The 20501-nt window shown below is 36.4% G+C and overlaps 1 protein-coding gene across 2 annotated transcripts in view; it reads left to right on the top strand.

The window, feature by feature from the left end:
• The window catches only part of ZFPM2 (zinc finger protein, FOG family member 2), a 309210-nt gene that overhangs the window by 55179 nt on the left and 233530 nt on the right, over window positions 1-20501 (top strand). Inside the window, exon 2 of one of the 2 annotated variants that reach the window (XM_054059886.1) lies at window positions 9851-10009. The exons of the other annotated variant lie outside the window; for it this stretch is intronic. Coding sequence (XP_053915861.1) covers window positions 9851-10009 — 159 coding nt within the window. The remainder of the gene's footprint in view (window positions 1-9850; window positions 10010-20501) is intronic. 2 annotated transcript variants of the gene reach the window in all.

The raw sequence follows: 20501 nt of genomic DNA, 5'->3' as shown, positions 1-20501 counted from the left end.
GTTTGGGTATGGCGTTTGGAATTGCTTGTTATAGCAGTAGTTGGTAAAGGAGATGGGCTGTAGGTAAAAGTTTATTGAATAACCCGTGGTGTATTGCTTATATGTTTGAGACCTTGAATAGTGAGTTTAAGACACGAAAAGAAGCTTCTGTTGCTTACCAGTATCACAGTTTGCTATGTCTGGAGGAAAGGGTTAGCTGAAAATTTCTGGATCCTCCGAGGATTTCATTGGACTGGTCAGAGCAGGTGGATGTTATTTGACAGGTGTTGATGATTTGAATGTTTCTATTCCTTGTTCACATAGATTGAGTTAAAAAAAAAACATACAGGAGTAAAACAAAGTGAAAAGGGAGTCTGGGTATATTCCTAAAATTGCACCTTTATATGCTTTATTGCAAGAGGAGGAAGTTTCCTTTATTGAAGAGGTGAATTATCAAAACTTTGAATAGCTTCGTTGTGGAAAACAATATGAATATATGTTTAAAAAAGTATCCAAATCCAAATACTTAGCTGCTTTCTCACATGAAAGATTTTAAAAATATGTTGATTCCATTTGAAACCAGATCTTGGAAACTATTAACAGCTGCTAACAATGACCAAAATAATTTCATAAGCTGTACCCCTAACTGTTATATCCCATGTTGATCATCCATTTACAATTATTGGCCACACTTGCATCCTCTGAGATTGACAATGGACTCTTCCCTGAAAGTGCTCACTGTTAGAAGATGGCATCTCTAGGTGTCCTACACCTCTGTTGGGGCACACCGCAGTTTCAGTACAGGATGGGGAACATGTAATTGAGAGCAGCCTTGCAGAGAAGGACTTGCGGGTGCTCACTGATGAGAAGCTCGACATGAGCTGGGAATGTGTGCTCACAGCCCAAAAGGCCAACCTTATCCTGGGCTGCATCAAAAGAAGTGTGGCCAGCAGGTTGAGGGAGGTTATGCTCCCCCTCTACTTTGCTCTCGTGAGATCCCACTTGGAGTACTGTGTCCAGTTCTGGAGTCCCCAACATAAGATGGGTATGGAACCCAGAGGAGGGTCACAAAGATAATCAGAGGGCTGGAGAACCTCTGCTATTAGGACAGGCTGAGAGAGCTGGGGTTGTTCAGCCTGGAGGAGGTTTTAAATTACCCACTTTACTGAAGAGCAAGAACAGATACTGTTTTTTCTGTTATTCTTTTGAATTACACATCATAATTAATACTTTTTAAAAAAGCCCTTCCCAAGATGAAACTTCTACAATCACTTTTTGTCAGAAGACACAACAATGTTGCTAGTTCTAGAAGATCCAGATAACTTTGTTTCATGCCTTACAATACTGAAACACACTTTGTAGGTTTTATTTTAATACATTGACATGGGATCAGTTAAGATGCCTTTGCATTCCTACCCTTCATTGCTACTAGTTTTACAGCTGCATTGGCATCTTACCAAAGAAATCACTATTAAAAAGTTCTGACTTTTATTCTTGGGAGCAGAAATTCCAGAATGAAGTTGCAACTATTATATCTTCTGTACTGTCACTGTGTGCACTGTATCTTTAAATAAATAAATAAATAAATAATCTCTGTTTCTTATGGCATTTAGAGGTGCACATAGAAAGAGGGTTTTATAGTACGGCAATACTTTGACTACCAGTAGGTGGGAAGATTCGAGGAGAGGAAGATTTTATAAATGATTTTCATAACACTTATATTTGAAAACAATTTTAGTTCTTTGGGAAAACATCATACTCTTCTTTTGGTAAAGGAGTATCCTTCATGGTTAGTTCTGCCTGTATGCATTGTGTAATAACATTACCACATGTCGCTTGCCTTTTTGTCACATCCTCTCTGTGCTCATGTCAAGGTGAAATTTATAAACTGTCGGGTTCATCTGCAGGATAAATATATCCTTTCTGACAACTATGAGCCAAACAAGGTGCACCTTGCAAAACAGAGCTCCAACAGTCAAAGAATTGCTGCGACTCTTACGGATAAGGGTATTGGAGGACTAAACCGGTATTTCAGCAGGAGCCCCTACATGAGTCTAAGGTCTGAGTTGTAACTGCAGGGATCTTTGCTGCTCATGCTCTATGCACATCTTTTTTCTCTTTCCCCATGCAAAAGAAACTTTGTCGTCAATGGTACACTTGCTTACAGTTTTTTGAAATTAATGTCTCCCTAACTATGTTTTGAATGGTGACTTTCTCATCTTTACACTTCCTTTTTTACACATTGATTGGAAATATTCTGGCCTTGGCTCTAAGAGCAAACTGACTTTAGGCACCGTCAGTTTTGTTGTGGCTTCTTGGATAACAGTAAGGGAAGACAAGAGGATAAATGAAAGTGCAGCTCCAAATTACTGGAACATTTAAAGGTCTTTGAAAAGTTTATATACAAGCACAGTTAATTCTGTCATGCACCAAAGTGCCAGAAGACCCAGCAGTGAAGAATGTTAATCTACTTTTATAAAATCAAAGAGTTCATATTTTTTGCTGTAAAGAAATAATTTGAATAAAATTTGACCCTTTCTACAATAGTCTGTGGGTCAAATTGAACCTACTATTAAAATTCTCTAATATCTTTCTTGTATTAGCATTTCAAAACTCAATTTAAATATTCACAGAGTTCTTTTTTTAATAAACTTAACAAAATTCAGGTAATTTCCTTCAACTTTCTTGATTGAAGGAAGGCAGTAGGTACAGATATAAAAAAGATGTACAGCTACGAGCAAAACCTGAAATCAATTATATATAAGAAATAACATAACACATGGAAAGAAATTAATCAAAAGGAAAAATTTCTGCTGTATGATTTTCTTGGTCTGCTACCTGCAGGCAAGGAACATAAATGGAAAAAAAAATCAGCATTCTTCTTCCAGATAAGAGGAAAATTAATAAAAATGTTTCCTTCTTACTAGATCCCCCGATGCAACTTATGTTATGAGTGAGTGGCTGCAGGAAGATGTTACGTGTTTAAGAAGAACTTTTTTTTTTTTTTTTGGCTGCAGAAATATACTTTTATACTTTATTCTTGCTGTTAAGCTCAATTACATCAGGTTGGTTTGGATTTATAGTGTCCAAAGAGCAGGTCTTTTCCATTCCTTTTTCTATTAAGTTGGTCATTAAATAATGGTCATAAAGTTTTTCCAGTCTGAACGTGAGAAATGGTTCATTCTGCTCAGGTGCCACAATGAAGATTTAAGGAGTCGCTCACAAATTGGCATAATCTTCATCTGGGAAGAAGAAGCCTTTAGCCTGTAGAAGAGGAGGCTGAGGGGAGACCTTGTTGCTGTCTACCACTACCTGAAAGGAGGTTGTGGAGAGGAGGGAGCTGGCCTCTTCTCCCAAGTGACAGGGGACAGGACAAGGGGGAGTGGCCTCAAGCTCCGTCAGGGAGTATGGAGGTACCTCACATGGCTCTTTCTCTCTGTTCTCCTGGAAGTGTATGATAAAAATATTTTCAGTTCTCACAGGTAGTATTTTTTATAATGAAAATTGAAATTTGGAATTCCTACTAAATGAAAAATGAGAGAGAAGTAGTGTGGACAGTCATGGGGTCCAGTTGTTTGGGGTGGGAAGAGCAACTAAAGGAAAACAATAGGAAAACTTTTATTGCTATTTCCCTTTATAATCATCTATGAAGTTTGCTGCAGACTTGTTGTGTACTTCCATTTCTGTGATTCAGCTACATACATCCCTCAGGAATATTTGAAGTCTGTGTGATTGAACAGTATCTGGCAGTCCTAGTGCTCAGTGAAAACTGAATATTTATTGTGATTGCTACAACATATGGTAATCTCTCATATTTTATTAGTGTTCACCCTGCTTGAACATAAAAGATCTGACATACTTGAGCCTGGACACTTAAAAAAATTCTACAAAACCCGAAAGAAAGGCAGCCCCCCAGCAAGGAGATTTGGTGTATTTTTGGTAGGGTCTTGTAAAAATTTCTTCCCCAGAAGAAGGAGAAGTTGAAATGTTTCTGTTGGAGTTGTGCAGATCACTGTTAAACTTGTCTCCAAGTTGCTGGAAAAGCGTAGTGGTTGGAAGCGACCGCTCCGTTGAGTTAACTGAAAGGCTAAAGAAGTAGATGAGAAGTCTTGCATAGAAATTTTCCCAGGAGGAAATGAACTCTGAACTACTATGTGGCATGTTCACTGCCACTGCCGTATTTAAAACTAAATAAGTCAAAATTTCTTTTTTATTTTTAATGTTTCTGATGATTTTTAGGAAAAAAAGTTCTCTATGTGTCTTCCACATGTTCATGAATATAAAGTGTTTGCCTTCTGGTTTTCTTATGTGATTGTTTGTATTGAAAAGAAAATGTTGTTGTTGAAATGGGACAAATGGATTGATTTCTCTGCAGCTTTTGTGATCAGAGAGCATCACATACCTTGGTTTCACTAGACGCTAAGGATAATTTAAGTGTCGCAGCATGTTTTCCTAGGAAGTACTGGATGGATCTCATAGAACATACAAAATGCATTATGTTGATCCAGTGAATTTCAGGCCTCTCTGATTTATTAAAAATGTTATTATTTAATGCTACTACTACTAATTATACTAATTAACCTCTCCTCAACCGCTCACTTTCAAGTATTGTAGGCTTTCTGAAGCATTCTTAATTTGTTAAGAGCACTGATTTACATTGCTGCTGTGGGAATGTAGGAGAATATAGGTAGGTGTGAAGGAAGCTAACTACTTAACATTTTCGTGAGTGATTATTTCAATGGTACTTTCCCACTGTGGGATACATGCATTTTAAGTGCAAAGCACTGGACAGGAAGGCATATAAGCATGTGCTTAATTTAAGCGTGCGTTTAAGTGATTTCATTTAGGGACAAGTCTGATGAATTTGACTGAGAGAAATGATTACAGCACTTACCCAGTTTAATATTATTGAATTTCAATTATTTCATTATGGTTATAGTACCATAGAACTAGAGTTGTGCATTGCTGTATCAGGAATAACATGCTCAAGGGGTCTGATGCTCAAATTTGTGTTCAGAGAAGTGTTTATTGTAGCAAAAGCGTACTTTGTTAAGTGAATGTAAACCCTTTTTTTGATGGTTCATTCTCAGACTTTTCCATGTTATTAAAATTCTTACAGTGTTGGTTTTGTTTTGCTAAACGTGGCCTATCCTTTCAAGTGTTGAGGTAGCATCTGTTGCCAGTTTTGTAAAGATTGCCACTTCGCTAGCTATCTTTGTGTGTTTGTTTGTAGACGTTTGCATTTATATTAAAGTATAAGACTATTTGAGAAAGATTATTTTTTTTTAGCATTTAATACGTTAATAGTGCTAAAAATATGCACTTGAGTGTCTGTAAATCTGGTACAAATTAGGGAGCACAGTTCAGATTTCCCCACACGGTGCTGCCAAGTGGCCTCAATCAGAAGTAATTTTCTCCATGAAGGCACATGCAGCTCACTTGTCTGCGTCTCCTCGGTAGATATTGTTATTTGTATCAAATTATTATGTGGTGATTTTTTGAAGTGGACTACTGTGTCCATTAAGCCATACATATTCTTCTTCATTGACTCCTTCATTGCTGCCTCTAATAGTACTATTTTCTACTGCCTCCTGTTTATCTGTGTTATTTGAAAAAATATTTGAGGTTTACGGTCCTGTCAATAAATATTCATTCTACTAGAGTAAGTATTAAGTGAATAAATAAACTACCAAACCCCTCAAAATCTCCTGTGTTGTGTACAAGACGAGTATTTGCTTGTTTTATAAAGGAAATAGTTTTCGCAGGGCTTCATGCAAAATCTATAATGAAATAATGGAGACCTCATTTGTTTTCAGTACCTTTGAAGAATTTGAGGAAATTGAGGAATTCTTTAGGAATTCTTGACTGTTTATCATGTAGCTAATCTGAAGCATTTCAGAATCATCTCTCCTTAGATTACGTCAAGTTCCTTTAGGAAGTGCTAATAGGAAAAGAATTGCTGAAATGAGAAGACAGACATTATTTCTCTAGAATTAGCTATTCAACTAAATTCTTAAACCACTTCAGTTCAAAATTTTACTGTTTTATTTAAGAGTCTAATCGTATCTCAGAGCTGTTTACTGTCAGATAAACCATGACAGAGCAATTTCAGTAGTAGGAATTATTTGGGTTTGCATTGCTGTGTCATTATGGCAGTTGTTTGTATGTCACTCTTAATCAGCAGTTATTGAAGAGCATTTTTCAGCAGAGCAGGCATGGCACCTTGACCCTGTTCCAGCTGAAATAAAAGCAGACATAGTATATATGCCGTATATGTGCCATAGATGCTTAATAACATGTTCAGTATAAGCAGTTGGTCTAAAATTATTGAGCTAAATGAACAATTTAAAGGAAATTCAGAAAATGAAGTATTGTACTAAATAAACTGATTAAGCTGTACTTGGACTGTTGAAGGTAACATCAACACAATAACAACTGACAAAAACAAGGCACTGTCAGAGAAAACACTTGAAAGAAATGTTATTTTTAAAGACACGTTTGTTTTTGTCTACATGATTCTGTTTCCAGGTATTTAAAATGGAGAAGAAGTTGAGTAGCTGCTCCTAGATAGAGGAGCTAGCAAACTTCGAAAACCGACCTATACATTTCTGAACCAGATAAATTCTTAGGTCTCTAGCCGACCTGATTTACTGATAGCAATATGAGGTTGTTCAAAGCACGCAGCCAAATTAGGCAAATATAAGCCTGCAAAGTTTATGTGATTGCGTTAGTTAAGAATATGCAATTCTATACAGTCCTCACTATGAGTTTCTGAATATTTATTTTTATTATCTATTTATGTGTGAGTAATTAGATGGAGTAGTCAAGAGCGGAGAGTTTAATCTCTTTATACTTACTAATGAATGACTTCTGATTTTACTGTTTTCTTTAACCCACTCTGTGTTTGAGAGATAATTAGAAATAGGCATAGAATTCAAGCTCCTGTATTTCAGTTCACATTAAACCAAGAAATACTTAATTTTGCTGTTATTGAACAATGCCTTACTCTTTAGTTAAGGTCATCAGTTAAATTAAAGTTAACAGTTTATAGCTCTGAATGTATTTGGAAACTTATAAAAGGTGACTCAGTGTGAATAAAGGAGAATTAGTCCTAAGGGTCAAGTTGTAGACGGGTGAATCAGACGAAACAGCGGCAGCTGGAAACCTAGAAAAATACTGATCCCTCAGTCTCAACAGAGGTCATGCTGGTTTTTGGAGAGCAGCATCTGATGTCAGCCCCTGAAGTGAACTGTTAGGTAAAGTTCTGATGTGTGCCCATATGCAGCTGGGTAAACAACACTGTATGTGGGCTGGCAATACACAAACCAAAACCTGGTATAGATGCACGCATACCTCTGGTCATGTTTGGATGTGACAAAGTTTACACTTGCATTTTCGAACGTTTGGATGTGTAACCTCAGCAAATGTTACGTACTTGTTCATACATGGGATGTATCTATGGAAGCATTTGTCAGTTTGTTTTTTTTTTTTTTTAATTATAATCTGACATTTGTTTAAGAAATAAAGTCCCAATCCACAAAGTAACAGGGGTTTGAACCTGTGCTGTGGAGCTGGTGAGTACATTGTTTTGCTTCTGCCTTCTTGGAAACAGTATGAATGGAAATTTTGTTAGTTTCTGACTGCAGCAAAGAAAAGCAACCAACTGCATTTCTTTCTTAATTAATGTACAGTGATTATTAGCTTCCTGATTATATACTGGCGACCAGTTTAACATCTAGAAACAGGCCTGTATGTCATGTACATATGCCAATCGGATTACTTGCAGGTATACTGTGTTCGCTGTAATTTGCAAAACACTAGTTGAAAAAGTCAAATGACAAGGCACCAGTCATTCAGCGGGAAATCAACTTCCACTGAAATATTGTCTGAAGTTTACATTTTTTTCCCTAAATCTAAAATATTTGGAAAATTTATTAAAGTAAAAATTTAAAAATATTACTAGTTTTGAAATGATGCAAAACATGGCATTTATCTACTCTTATCTATGGAAGAAATCTATATTTCACTAAGATAGTATATTCTTTGTTTCATTGTGTTTTTCCTTCCTAGTTTATTTATCCACATGTTGCCAGGAGTACATACCAATAAATGGCTCTACAGGCAATGTCACATATTAATAGAATTATGAAATCTGAAAAGGAAACTATTTTTTGATAGTTTGTTCAAGACCTGTTGTGCTTTCATTTCTGGCATGAGACTGGACACACGTAAGGTGCCCAAACTGCCCATATTTAGGTGCAGTGTGTGCTAGTGCTCCAGTGTGTGGTAGTGCTTTGTTCTCTGTTTTGTACAGTGCGATATCTCCTCTTCATTCCCTGTGTGTATGCAGTTGCTGGATTTTTCCCAACATGGTTAGGAAGTACAATTAACAGTAATGGATACTTTGATAGTGAGATTCTTTATTTCTTCAGCCATAATAATAGTCCCTTATTTTAGAAGATATATTGTTGAATGACGGCTAGTGTTGGCGAGTATGTATCCATAAAAGTGGGTTCGTTTGGTCAGATTCTCAGCAGGCACAAATAGTCATATTTCCATGAAAGATAGTAATCTATATTAATTTTTGGAACCCCAGCTGGGAATCTCAGTCAATTTCAATAAAAAGTAACCATCATATTCCTCCGAAGCAAAAATTAAACAACGTAGCCTAAAGTGAATTTTGCTGTTTTAATAAATGTAGGTAGGCGCTGGTACATAATAAATTACATAAAATTAATGCGTAGTCAATATTTGATTTTTTAAAAAAATTATCCTTTCCTTTTCATCAAATGCAACAGAATCATTTATGTATTGTATCTCAGCATGATAGATTGTATAGGAGTAATGTATATAATACTGGAAAACTATAATATAAATACAAATTAGATTTTTTTTATTAACTAGCTAGCTTTCATTTTGAGGAAGAAATACTCAGTCAATTATAAATGACATGCTTTCATTGGAGAGTGAAATATGTATTTTTTTCAAGCTTCAACCACGTATAATGAAATAAAATCCAATTTTAAGATGGATTTTGAAACATATTGACATTTAATAAAATCTTAGTTAAAATAAAATATGTTCAGTTATTTCAAATCTCTATTTAAATCTAGGGTAAAATTCTACACCTGCACAGGAGATGTTTTAACAAATAATTACTGTTAACCAATGACTGTGAAGTGGGTATATATGTAAGAAAGAAGAAATTTTAATTTGTGAGTACTTTCCAATTGGTGACCCTGGGTGTTATGTATTATAGATCTGTCTGGCTATTCAAGACACTCTCTAGCAATAGCTAGAGTAGTGGCTAGGTAACCAGAAGAAGAATCAAAGACCTCAGGCTACCATTTCAACTTCGGACTTGTGCCCTACTTCTGTAACTGGCTTATGTTTCTGTAGCCCTTGGCTAGTAGTTTACCACAGTGGTTGTTTGGCCTCTCTGGGATGAGTGATAGCCTGTCCAAGTTAACTCAAGAAATGAAGCCTGTAAATGGAACCTATTAAAGTACTGTAATTCGGTGTAAAAGAAACAGTGGCTAACAAACAGGAGAAGGCTCTTCACTGTTGACGAGATTTTACAAATATAGTTCTGATTTCCATTGTTCAAACTGGGGGCATTTAATACTAGAGCCCAACAAATACTGAAAAAAATACTATTAATATCACTTTGCATATTCTGCTTTTCATTCATCAGGAAAATAGTCACTTTCAGTCTCAAGTTTTGTAAAATATTTGTCTAATTCTGATAATGCTGAACACAACTATGGAAGGAAAAACTAATTAAACCCCTCCAGTTGTAAGTTCACTAAGGTTTAATTTCACATTGTCGTGTTAGATGGTTTTGCCACTGTGTTCCTGATTCTTTTTAAAGGGCCCCTTGAGGATGCCATTGAGGATGAAGAAGAGGAGTGCCTGTCTGAGGAAAATGATACTATCTCAAAAGAAGACTTTCCGTTGGAGGAAAGCTTTTCTGCAGAGTTTGAGCCTGAAAATCTGAGCTGTGAAGAAGTGGAATACTTTTGTAATAAAGGTAATCATTGTAGCCCGTGTCTTGAAGGAAAAATGGCCAAACTGTGTCCAATAGGTCCACATTTTTTTGTTTTAAAATGTACCAGAAGTCCTATTAATATAAAACCTTAGAAATGTATCACTTGTGGAGTTAAGTCTGGTAAGGGATAAATATTTAAATGTGTTGGAAGATGTACTTTTTAGGGAGGTGAATAATGCATTTAATGTTTTCCTCCAAGAATGTTATTTTCTACATATTTAACTGTAGAGAACAGGCATCAGAAGTCAATTATTATCAGATCTGAAGCTAGCAATTCAGTATGTCTGTTCATTGCTTCTTTGCCTAGGAAACATTCCTGGAAAAACAGATTGTGTCTGTAAATTCTAGGATTAAAATAGAGCTTATTATAGAACTTATTATGCATGGTAGAAAACTGGTAATTTTTGAAAGGATAGCTTTTAAAGTTGCAGATGCCTTTTTGATGCATTTGTTACTTGAAGATAGAGGTATTTTAGTAAAAGCCACACCAATTCATTCTTACCCAGTGTTCAGTCAGCAAGACTGTGCAGTTTCCTATTCATCTAACAGGAAAAGCACATTGTACTGTTATGTAGAACATTGATTTAACCTTCTTCCTGCCAGATCTCCACTTGATTGCTTTATTGTTTCTCTTCTACAGGTAAGGATGCCTGTCAAATAGCTGGAATTGTTGTGGTGATGTTTTTCTGTTAGTCGAGAAACTCCACAGGCATTTGGATTTCAATGATTTCTCTGTCTTTCTGTTCCTTCCAAGATATTGATAAACATTTTCTCATGGTAGCTTGATGTCCTTCTGTTTTTGTATTACTCTCATCTGTCTTGGATGAAGTAGAATAAATCCATTTGAATAGTCAGATATTATGAGTACAGAATATTAGTCTTCCATACACGGTCTTCAGTCAGCAGTGGGGAAGGCATGAAAATGTATTTTCTATGTGTCCTCTATGTAGTTTACAAACTTTTGAAAAAGTGATTTACTTTTTGTGCTACAGGTTCTTGATACTTAGTAAGCCATCTTAAGAGGTCAAAACAGTCTGGTCAATAGTTTAGAGTTCAATAGCTTCATACATTACTGTCAAGTAAGAGACCAGATTATGAAGGGAAATGCTTTACAAACAGGGAGTTAAGTGCTATTATAACTGTGCTGTAAACAAATACTACAATTACTGCATTTTCACTTGTTTACATGCCTCTTAGAAACATTTTTCCTTAGCTGAAAAAAAAGTACTTTTCCTGTTACTGGCATTACTAAATAATTATTTAAACCTGTATTACCAGAAATGTTATTCTAGCATCTCTTGAGTTCATTCTGTCAGTAATGGAAGACTGCTATTATTGGTTCATATATTTGATTTATTTGTTCCTCTGTAGTTCTTGCTGCATTTTTAGGGCCCACCAATACACCAATACTACTGTTTGGGTTGAAATTCAGAAAAAGATCATGATCTTTTTCTTGGTTTTTTTTTTTTTTTTCCTTGGTGTTAATAGCAGTCAATATTTCAAATTCATGTTGAATTTCAAGTTATGATGGCAATTCCCTTTAGTGAACATATCTTTCAGTGAAAATCCAGGCCATTGTATTAAGCAAGTTCAGGAATTAAATAGAAGTACTTTTATATCTGAATCTTGATTATCATATATTTTATTAAGGACATCTGCTGATTCTTCAAGCTGAATACCTATTGAGTCCCCAGCAGTTCTTTTTCCAAGTGTGTTGTGGTTATAAAAGAATCTTAAACCTATCCACTGAAACTGCTGCACAAGAAAAGTTGAAAAGGAAATTTCTGAGGATGAAGGGGCACATAAAACCCCTAATCTCCTTCCAGCTGAGGCAGTATGACAAAAAGTCCCACTTTGAAGTGAGTTGAGAATATCCCTGGAAAAGGATGGAATGGGAGACTAGAAATAGATTGTTTTTTATTAATGCGTCAACTTGAATGTCCTGCTTCTTCAGTGTCACACTGTAAGTGTCATTAGCGTCAGGCTATATATGTTTTTCTGAGGATAAAACTCAAAAAGACAAAAATAATATGGAAATAAAATGTTTGTTTTGTATCCTTTTCTTGGTGGAAGGGTTTGTGTCTGAATTGTATGGTAGATACTAAAAGTGAGATACATTGTCATGATTTTTGTCAGGAATCTGTTAATCATTCATAACCTTTTTTTTTCCCTTTGTAGTGCTTCAGTAATAAAAGGTAGCATGAGAAATAAGCTCTTTCCCCCCCCCCCCCTAAAAATACTTTAGCATCATGAGGAAAAGCTTGGAAATGGAATGTATACCAAACAGGTTAGAGAGTAAATAAATGCATTCTAACTTCCATTTTGAGGACCAGATTTTCTCATTTTTGTTTTGCCCCTTAACAGTATTGGCAGCCTGTAACCCATAAATATCTTTGAAGGAGGGAAATATGAGCGTAGAACTGATATTTTTTTTTTTTCATACAACAGATTTCCTTCCCCCAGAAAATATCAGAATTGGCATGGGACTCTTTTATGCTATCTCTGCACTCTCCACTTGCTGGCACAGACCATTAAAGGTTCTAGAAAACAAGGGGATTTTATTTGGTATAAATATTCGTCTGTCCTGGCTCCCAGTTTTCCTCCCCTGGGTTTTCTTCCTGTCTGGCCTAGCGCAAGAGGACAAATGAGTAGTGGAGCTTCCTGCAGGAATCAAGAGGCGTGGGCAGCAAATAGCACAACTGTTGGGGAAAAGGTGTTTGTGATTCTTCACCCATGATATGATTTTCATATCCCCCAGCTATGTTAATCCAAGCATCACCAAAAACCAGAGGCTTTTACCTACCCAAACTATGCACTGGAGGCAAAGATTTATTGAACTCAGTTCTTTCAGGTGAATGAAAGTAGCGGATGTACGTGTTCATAATGTGATAGCATTGCTTTTTCATAGCATTTCATGACTGAAAAGATTTTCCTGTCAAGCTATGCCTGATCATATTATAAGCAGAGAGCAGTCTCTTATTGTCTAAATTGCAAACAGCTAACTGTTATAAAGCCATACTTGTCATTCCCACCTTATTACTTTGGGTTTGTGAGATTGATTCAGCAGAATAGTTGCCAGAATTAGAAGGTGAAGGACTCTCCAAAGTGTGAAGCAAATTAATCACATTGATTGAGGTACGTGTCACTTTACAACTTGTCTGTTTCAAAATTATGACTTTTGGCTATTATTTTCCTCTTTTCTTTGTGCTAATTAATGGCTTTTACAACAAGGAATCTGGAAAATTCCACCCACACCATACTTTTACTCCACAAAACCTCAATTAACTTTGCTACATGTGAATAATTATTCCTATGTAGTCTTTATTTACACTTAAATGTGAAGAAGTTAGCAGAGGTTTTTTACATGTAAATATTAAAAGCAAAAATGGAAATTAGCAACCTACTTTATCAGGGATAGCTTTAAGATTTCAACTGTGAATTTTTAAACTTTTGGATGAAGCTTTGCATTCAAGAATGAGTATTTTAGAAGAGCCTTAGAACAGCAGGTAGAAGTTTGATTTATTTGCAGTTTTGACAGTGACATTAAGAGAAAGGGACTATTTTGGAAACAGCAATAAAAACGTGGTAGTTTTCCACTACAAAGCTGCACTGGTCTCAGTCTTTGAAGCAGAAGCAAAAAATTTGGTAGGAGGTAGTCTTAGTGCATTTTGTCAGTTTGTGGTCTTTAAACATTGCTGCTTATGCTTCTGCCAATAGAGATTGTCTGAATAGGAGAACGTAACCAGTGTCCCATGCAGAAAAATGATAGCCTAGATGACTGAACGTACTATGGAAGCTAGGAGATAGTACATACAGACTAACTTTTGTCTTTTATAGGTAGGAAAAACAAAATGAGGTAATTTTAACAAAGGCAAGGGAAGTGAGCTGGAGGCATGATGGGACTACTAAAGACAGGAGGGCAGATACAAGCAATGAGCAAAACCAAGAGAACAATACAAAAGCCAAGAAGGTGGAAGTGATGGGAGGAAAAGTAAAGTAGTAGATCAGCTTCATTTGGAATGTGAAATAGTTTGTAATTTGCTGTCTCTGATGCTGTCATCCTGCCTAGATATCCTCAGGAAAAAAAAATGTTCTCATCTGTTGCTTAGAAAGTTTGCAGTATTCATATGGAGATGACACTTCCTCTCTGTGAACAGCAAGAAGAATAGGAGCCTTGTCTACTATATAAGAGTGGGAACTGACTAAACAAATTACAGTTCCTTGTGACCTTCTTAGCAGAAGTGTTCAATGAGGGATTAACTTTCAAAGGAAAAGTTATTTGGGCAATGAGAGAGATCACTCGAGATTAGTAGACAGTTAAGTAGCTGTGTTGAGAGAAAGAAAGAAAGAAGACAGCAAAGAAAATGGAAGAAGGACTATAATAAAGAGAGAAAATATGGGACAGTTTCCAGATAACAAATGGAAGCATGTACATATCTGGTAATTAGAGAAAGAAGACACATCCATTTCTTGCTGCCATGCATACCAGGACAATTTTGTTGAATTCTCCTGTTCTTTTCTTGTCGCATGGCTATTGTGCTTGTTCCTCCTGTTGTAGATTTCCCATAGTTACTCCATCACAAGACAACATTGGCACCAGCCCTCAGTGGAACATGATTCAGTGGCCTTAGCACTACTGGTGATGGATTGGAAAGCAAATGGCTTCTGTTTACTACCTTAACTCTGCTTCAGTTGGTGACATAGGAAGATACGAGGGATGCATAATGTGCGATCAAGATTGATTGTTTCACGAAGTGTTGCTTTTACAATCTATAGCACAAACTGCTATGTGTGACTGTAGCAGATCGGAGTGCAGATGCATGGTTGCTCTTCCTGACACATTGCTTATTTTTATTTGTGGAATAAGAAGGGGATGAAGGAAACCGAGTGCTGTCTGAAACTCATATGCAATTTAAGTCAGCAAGAAGAGAACTCAGAGAATGTATGTGCTTCTGCATACTGAGTGTATACCTGCTCCTGTATTCTCGTATTCTGCTTGGGCAGGATGGAATGAGCTCAGAACCTGACCCAAGTTTTCGGCTCATGTACAGTATTTTGTCACTAGCTTGCCGGACCGGCATAGGACTGCATTTTTTTTTGTGTTAAACCATGTGACCTGATTGTGCAGCCAGGCTTGAGGTTCAGGGAAACAGCTGTGGTGTCATTCTCTGTATAAGAAAAAGCATAATACAAAGCTAAGTTCTTCTGTGCATTAATGTATCCCTTCATACTTCATGTGCAAAGCTGTTGTGCCTCCATCTGTAATACCAGCCAAACTCTTAACACCCTGAAAACAATTTCTGTGTCCTTTTTTCCCCTGGAGTATGACTTGGTGTGTGTATGTCTGTGTGCATCTGTCTGTGTGCATCTTTGCTTCTTTCACGTTAGGCATCTAAAGGCTAACAATATGCTTGTTATTTTCTCTTTCTGGATCAAAAAGTAGATTTGTGCCTTTCTTTCTCTTCCCCTTGCCTTTTTATTTTCAGGCAGAAACCTTCTAATCACTAATGTTTCTTTCCTTTTCAGTAATGGATTTTATGACAAATTTCTACCTCTTCTGCTATAGCAAGTGGAAGTAGGATCAGCGTAAGGCAGCTATGCCATAATCACTTTGAGCTCAATAAGGAGATCTTTACAGGCAACTTTGTTCTTATTTCTTAACGGGATTAAGAAGCTCAGCTCTTTAAATTCTTGCATATAACACTGACATTTCCAGGGTGTGTTTGGACCAGGGAGTTCAAAGAGAAGTAATAAAAAAGAAAAGCCAATATGACTTTGTTTTTTACCTTGCTGGAGGAGCTGTTTGTGCAAATCGCCTATAAGCTTATTGACCTGAATCTTTGACTCCTTGTTTTCTCTGGATTTGGCTGGAGTGTAGACACTGATAGAGCACTGATAGAGGTGATTGCACAGCCCTCGGCTTTGCTTGGCATCAGACACCACCCCCCCTCCTTCCCTGTGCCTGACATTATCTTTCCCTGGGAATGCTTCTGTTCTCCTGGAGCTCATATTCCTTTAATTTTTCTATTTATTTTAATTCATCACATTTTCTTTATGTAGGCTTTCCAAGTAAATGAAGAACACATTAATTCTTTTTGGTAAGCAGAGATAGGAGTGAGTGTGTATGTGTGGTGATGTATTTTCATCTAATAGTATAACAGGCATCTGCATAAGAATTCACAGTGCTAGTCCTTCCAAATATACTGTAGTTACTTCTTACTGGCTTGTGTGCATGTTTATGAATCTTTGTTGGATTCTTGTGATATCCAGAGTGAGGGTTCCCATACATTTATCTGTATCCCATTGAGTTGAAAAAACTGAATCCTGTGCATCTTCCATACTTTTTGTCAGATGCTGAATATGGACAAAGAAAGAAAGAGGGTTCTCTGATAATAGCCTTTGACAGTGCTAAGTCAGAATAAGATTGGATTCTGTCCGGATGAAAGGAGACCTTTTTCTTCTGAACATAACTATTTGCCTGTGCTTTACCTCTAGTGCTTTCTCATTTTTTTCCTGTTACTGGAGCTCAGAGGACTACCTGTTTTCTTGCTAGAAGGAAAAAGAGGTACTGGAAAAGGTTGGAGTGACTTTTTTTGCCATTCACTAGAGAGCACAGGAAGGCTTCCAAGATAACAAGTACAAGATCGTCTATCATATACCCTTTTCTGTTTACTGCTAAACCGTATGTAAAACTCCTATGCCATATTTTCAGTTCAGCTGAAATCCACGTTGGTATCAACATCAACTTTAGTGGGATAAAAATTTGACTTGGATAGATAAGAAAACTCTCCTGTTAACCTGTAAAGCAATAAATTAAATAATTTGTCATCAAGCAGAAAACTGTATTTCAAAAATAAACAAGCAAACTGTGTTTCAGGAAGTAAATGCATAGATCCAAATAGAAGACATTATTTTAACTGTGTGGAATTATAGAGTGAAAGAAACTCTTAAACAGCTTCCTCAACTTCAGCAATTTATCAAAGCAAGTGTAACCTCCTTGGTCAGCACATTTTGGTTTTCTTAAGAACAATGAAATTGTGGATTCTGTCACAGCTATGAGAAAAGGGATTATTGGTTATAAGAAGTAGTATAAAATGTCCACTTTCTAGAAAGTCACAAAACTTGAACCTGGATTAACTTAAATTTGAGCTCAAATTTGGCTGAATATAAATTGCAAATTAATAAAGGTAATCTTTTTCAAAATATGAAGTGCACAAATGAGAGATTTTACTACATTCTTAGTTCATGCGCACTCTGTTTTTTATTTATAATTAAGGTCCATTTTGCCATTTTTTTGTCTAACTTGGTGTTATTGACACAACATTTCTGAATACTTTTGAAGAGTTCTGAGATATTCCCTGAAAAATTTTGTAAACCCAGGTCCAAAAAGCTTACTTGTTCACAGGCTGTGTACTATACCGGTCAGCAGTGGGCATATTGACGGTAATTTTACTCTCAAAGGATCAGAAAAATAAATTAAGCAAATGCCACATTCAATATATATTGATAACACAAAGATTATTGATGGATAGATTCTTGTGGATAAGAGAGAAAGAAACATTTATTTATGACTGCTAGGTTTTTTTCTTGGGTTTGACTCATAGAAGTCTAAACGGTTCTTGAAACCATATGTAATACAGTATGCAAGTGGAAGCCATACCTCCAACAATAGGGAATTGACTGCTTTTGGTATTGAAACACCTGGAGCACTGACTACTTAAAATAAAAGCATCAAACTGTTTACAATAAGGTAAATTGAAATTTCACTTTGTAAATATATATATATTTATATATATTGCTACTTGTTATATAGTAGTGTGTGGAAATCACGGTAAAATGGGATGATGATGACTTCAGCTGCACATTATAAAATTATGAGATTTTCCTGGTTGGGTGAATAATTCTCATAAGAGGTGGTATCTCTGCAGTTGGAAAGGAACAGAATTGTTATTTAGTTAAGTGAAAATATGAACTTGTGAAAGTCTTCAGACTTGGAGTTTGAAACTTGCTAGAACATCTCTGATGTCACCTCACTGTTATGCTGCAGGGTGTTCTAGAATCTCATGGATTGTCACTTTCCATTGAAATGATTTTTGAAAATTATACTAAGCAACAGTCTTTGTTTGGGTCATTTAAATATCTTTAAAAAAGTGCTTCTGCTTCTTTTCTAATCAAGCGCCTAGTGCTATGTAAGTGTAAACCCTAGGCTGGTACTATAAAAATGTCTGAGAGAGCTCTTGTATTTGAGATTTTAATGGGGAAAGAGTCAAAGGTTGCAAGGCTATTCTTTTACTTTAAATCTATAGAAGCTTTTTGGGTAGCCAGTATATGTGAATGATGCTCATTTGTAGTACTGGTGCCACAAGAGATGCTCCCTAAAAATTAATGTCAATATAAAGCTCACTAATAGAAAGAAAGTCTGGAATACAATTTAGAGAATGATTTCCCTGTTCTGCAGGAAATACATTTGAATGAATGAATGATCCTTGCCTTGAAAGGGCTTCAAAAGGAAGCAGTGCAATAATGAGAACATATCAAACATTTAGAGAAAGAGGAAGGCCATACTCAGTCTAGATGAACTTGCTGCACTACAGTGTCTTATCCTAGGAGAAAAGTGCCATAGCTGAATTGATTAGAAATAATTGACACTTTTTTTTAACACGATCACTGTGCTGAAATGTCATTGTGTGAAAATGTCATTTTCCTAAAGTGGTGATTTTAATATGAACCAAAACAGTTTCTGTACTTTTATTTTGGAGCGTTAACAGCTTGAGCACGTGTAGGTGCTCACCAACACATGGATATTCATATACGTTTTCGAAAACTTAGGATAAGAGACAGTGCGTTATTTCTGACATTTGCTGGATAAATAATTTTAGTAGTGCTTAGGCTACTAGAAACATTCAGTTATTTCTAATGAGATTTATCCCAGGTCCAAGTATGAGTGTTAATCTGCATGACAAAAAACAATAATTGCTTGCAAAGAGGCAAAGTATTGAGATGATTAATACAATCTAAAATAAAATGCAGTGTATTAACATGTACAAGTGCTAGTTTTTTACATGTAAGTTAGCAAATCTGTCAGGACTGGATTTTGCTCAAACCTCTACTGTATGTGTAGAGTGGGGTCTCTCGTTTGACTTTGGTGGACTTCCCTGAAATTTTATCAGATATACATCAGATGAAGTGATAACAGGATCTGGTAGTGATAGCACCAGGTCTCTGTTTTTATCTCTGTCTCTGCCCTTGCAGGGCTTGTAAATCCATTTGTACTGTATCCCTCTGTATTGGTTACCTTGTCTTCATACAAGGTGCCAAATACAGCAAAGTATGGAAACTTCCCTTCCAATTTATTTACTATCTTTGTTCTCAGAGTTCTATTTCCATACCAAAAGCTTATTTAAAGAATTTTTTTCATTAATTGCATACATTTTATTCCCAGAATTTTTTATGTCTTTTGAAAACTTGCATTGTCATAAAAATTTGAGACTTCTGCTTGTTAAATATGTACATAAAATCCTTTAAAAAGAGGTAATCTGCAAGAAGGACTGTTAAGTCCTGTTAGATGTTATCGTTATTCTTAAGAGTAGTGTGTGCAACTGAACAGTAATTTATGTTGGATGAATTAGGTACGTTGCATTTGTATTTTAAGTTGTAAATGGTTTGTTTAAAAATGACGTGAGTGTTCCTTCTGAAGAGAGGTTCTTGGCAATGATTTTCAGCTTACAGTGTGTTTCCTAGGATTCGAGAGCAAGATTATCAGTGTGTGTAAGCTGTGTTACCACACTGGTCCATAATAAAACAAATAGCAAAGGACAATTTTTGAATGCTAATTTATAGTTCCCGAAACTCTGGTGTCTAGTTTGTATGTACAGTCTCAGAATCCTTCTTGGATCAGATCTGGAGTTACTGCTGCTGTAGATTGTAGCAGAAAGAAGGAAAGGGCCCCTTCCTCCATGTCCCCAAAAATCCTGCCCCTGCAAAACCAGTCACACTGGCCTATTAACCTGTGTAAGATTACGTACTTGCCAAATTGTAGTCTAAAGTGAGTGACTCCCCAAGTCTTTCCATTGTGTATTTTCTCTTTTGGCAGTAAGAATGCTACAGGCTTTGTAACAGTTTATTTCTGAGTTGGTATATTATATTTGAGAAGTGATGGTTCACTCTGAGCAGCTGTATTAGGATGTTTATAATTTCAGCATACATTTATGCTGCCAGGAATCATAGCATCATAGAATAGTTAGGGTTGGAAAGGACCTTAAAGATCATATCGTTCCAACCCCCCTGCCATGGACAGGGACATCCCACTAGATCAGGCTGCCCAAGGCCCCATCCAACCTGACCTTGAACACCTCCAGGGATGGGGCGGCCACAACCTCCCTGGGCAACCTGTTCCAGTGTCTCACCACTCTCATGGTGAAGAATTTCTTCCTAATGTCTAGTCTGAATCCGCCCCTCTCCAGTTTATACCCGT

Source organism: Cuculus canorus, chromosome 2, assembly GCF_017976375.1.
Source record: "Cuculus canorus isolate bCucCan1 chromosome 2, bCucCan1.pri, whole genome shotgun sequence".
Classification (NCBI taxonomy): Eukaryota; Metazoa; Chordata; class Aves; order Cuculiformes; family Cuculidae; genus Cuculus; species Cuculus canorus.
Note: the sequence above shows the minus strand (reverse complement) of the source record. Positions and strands in the feature narration are given on the sequence as shown.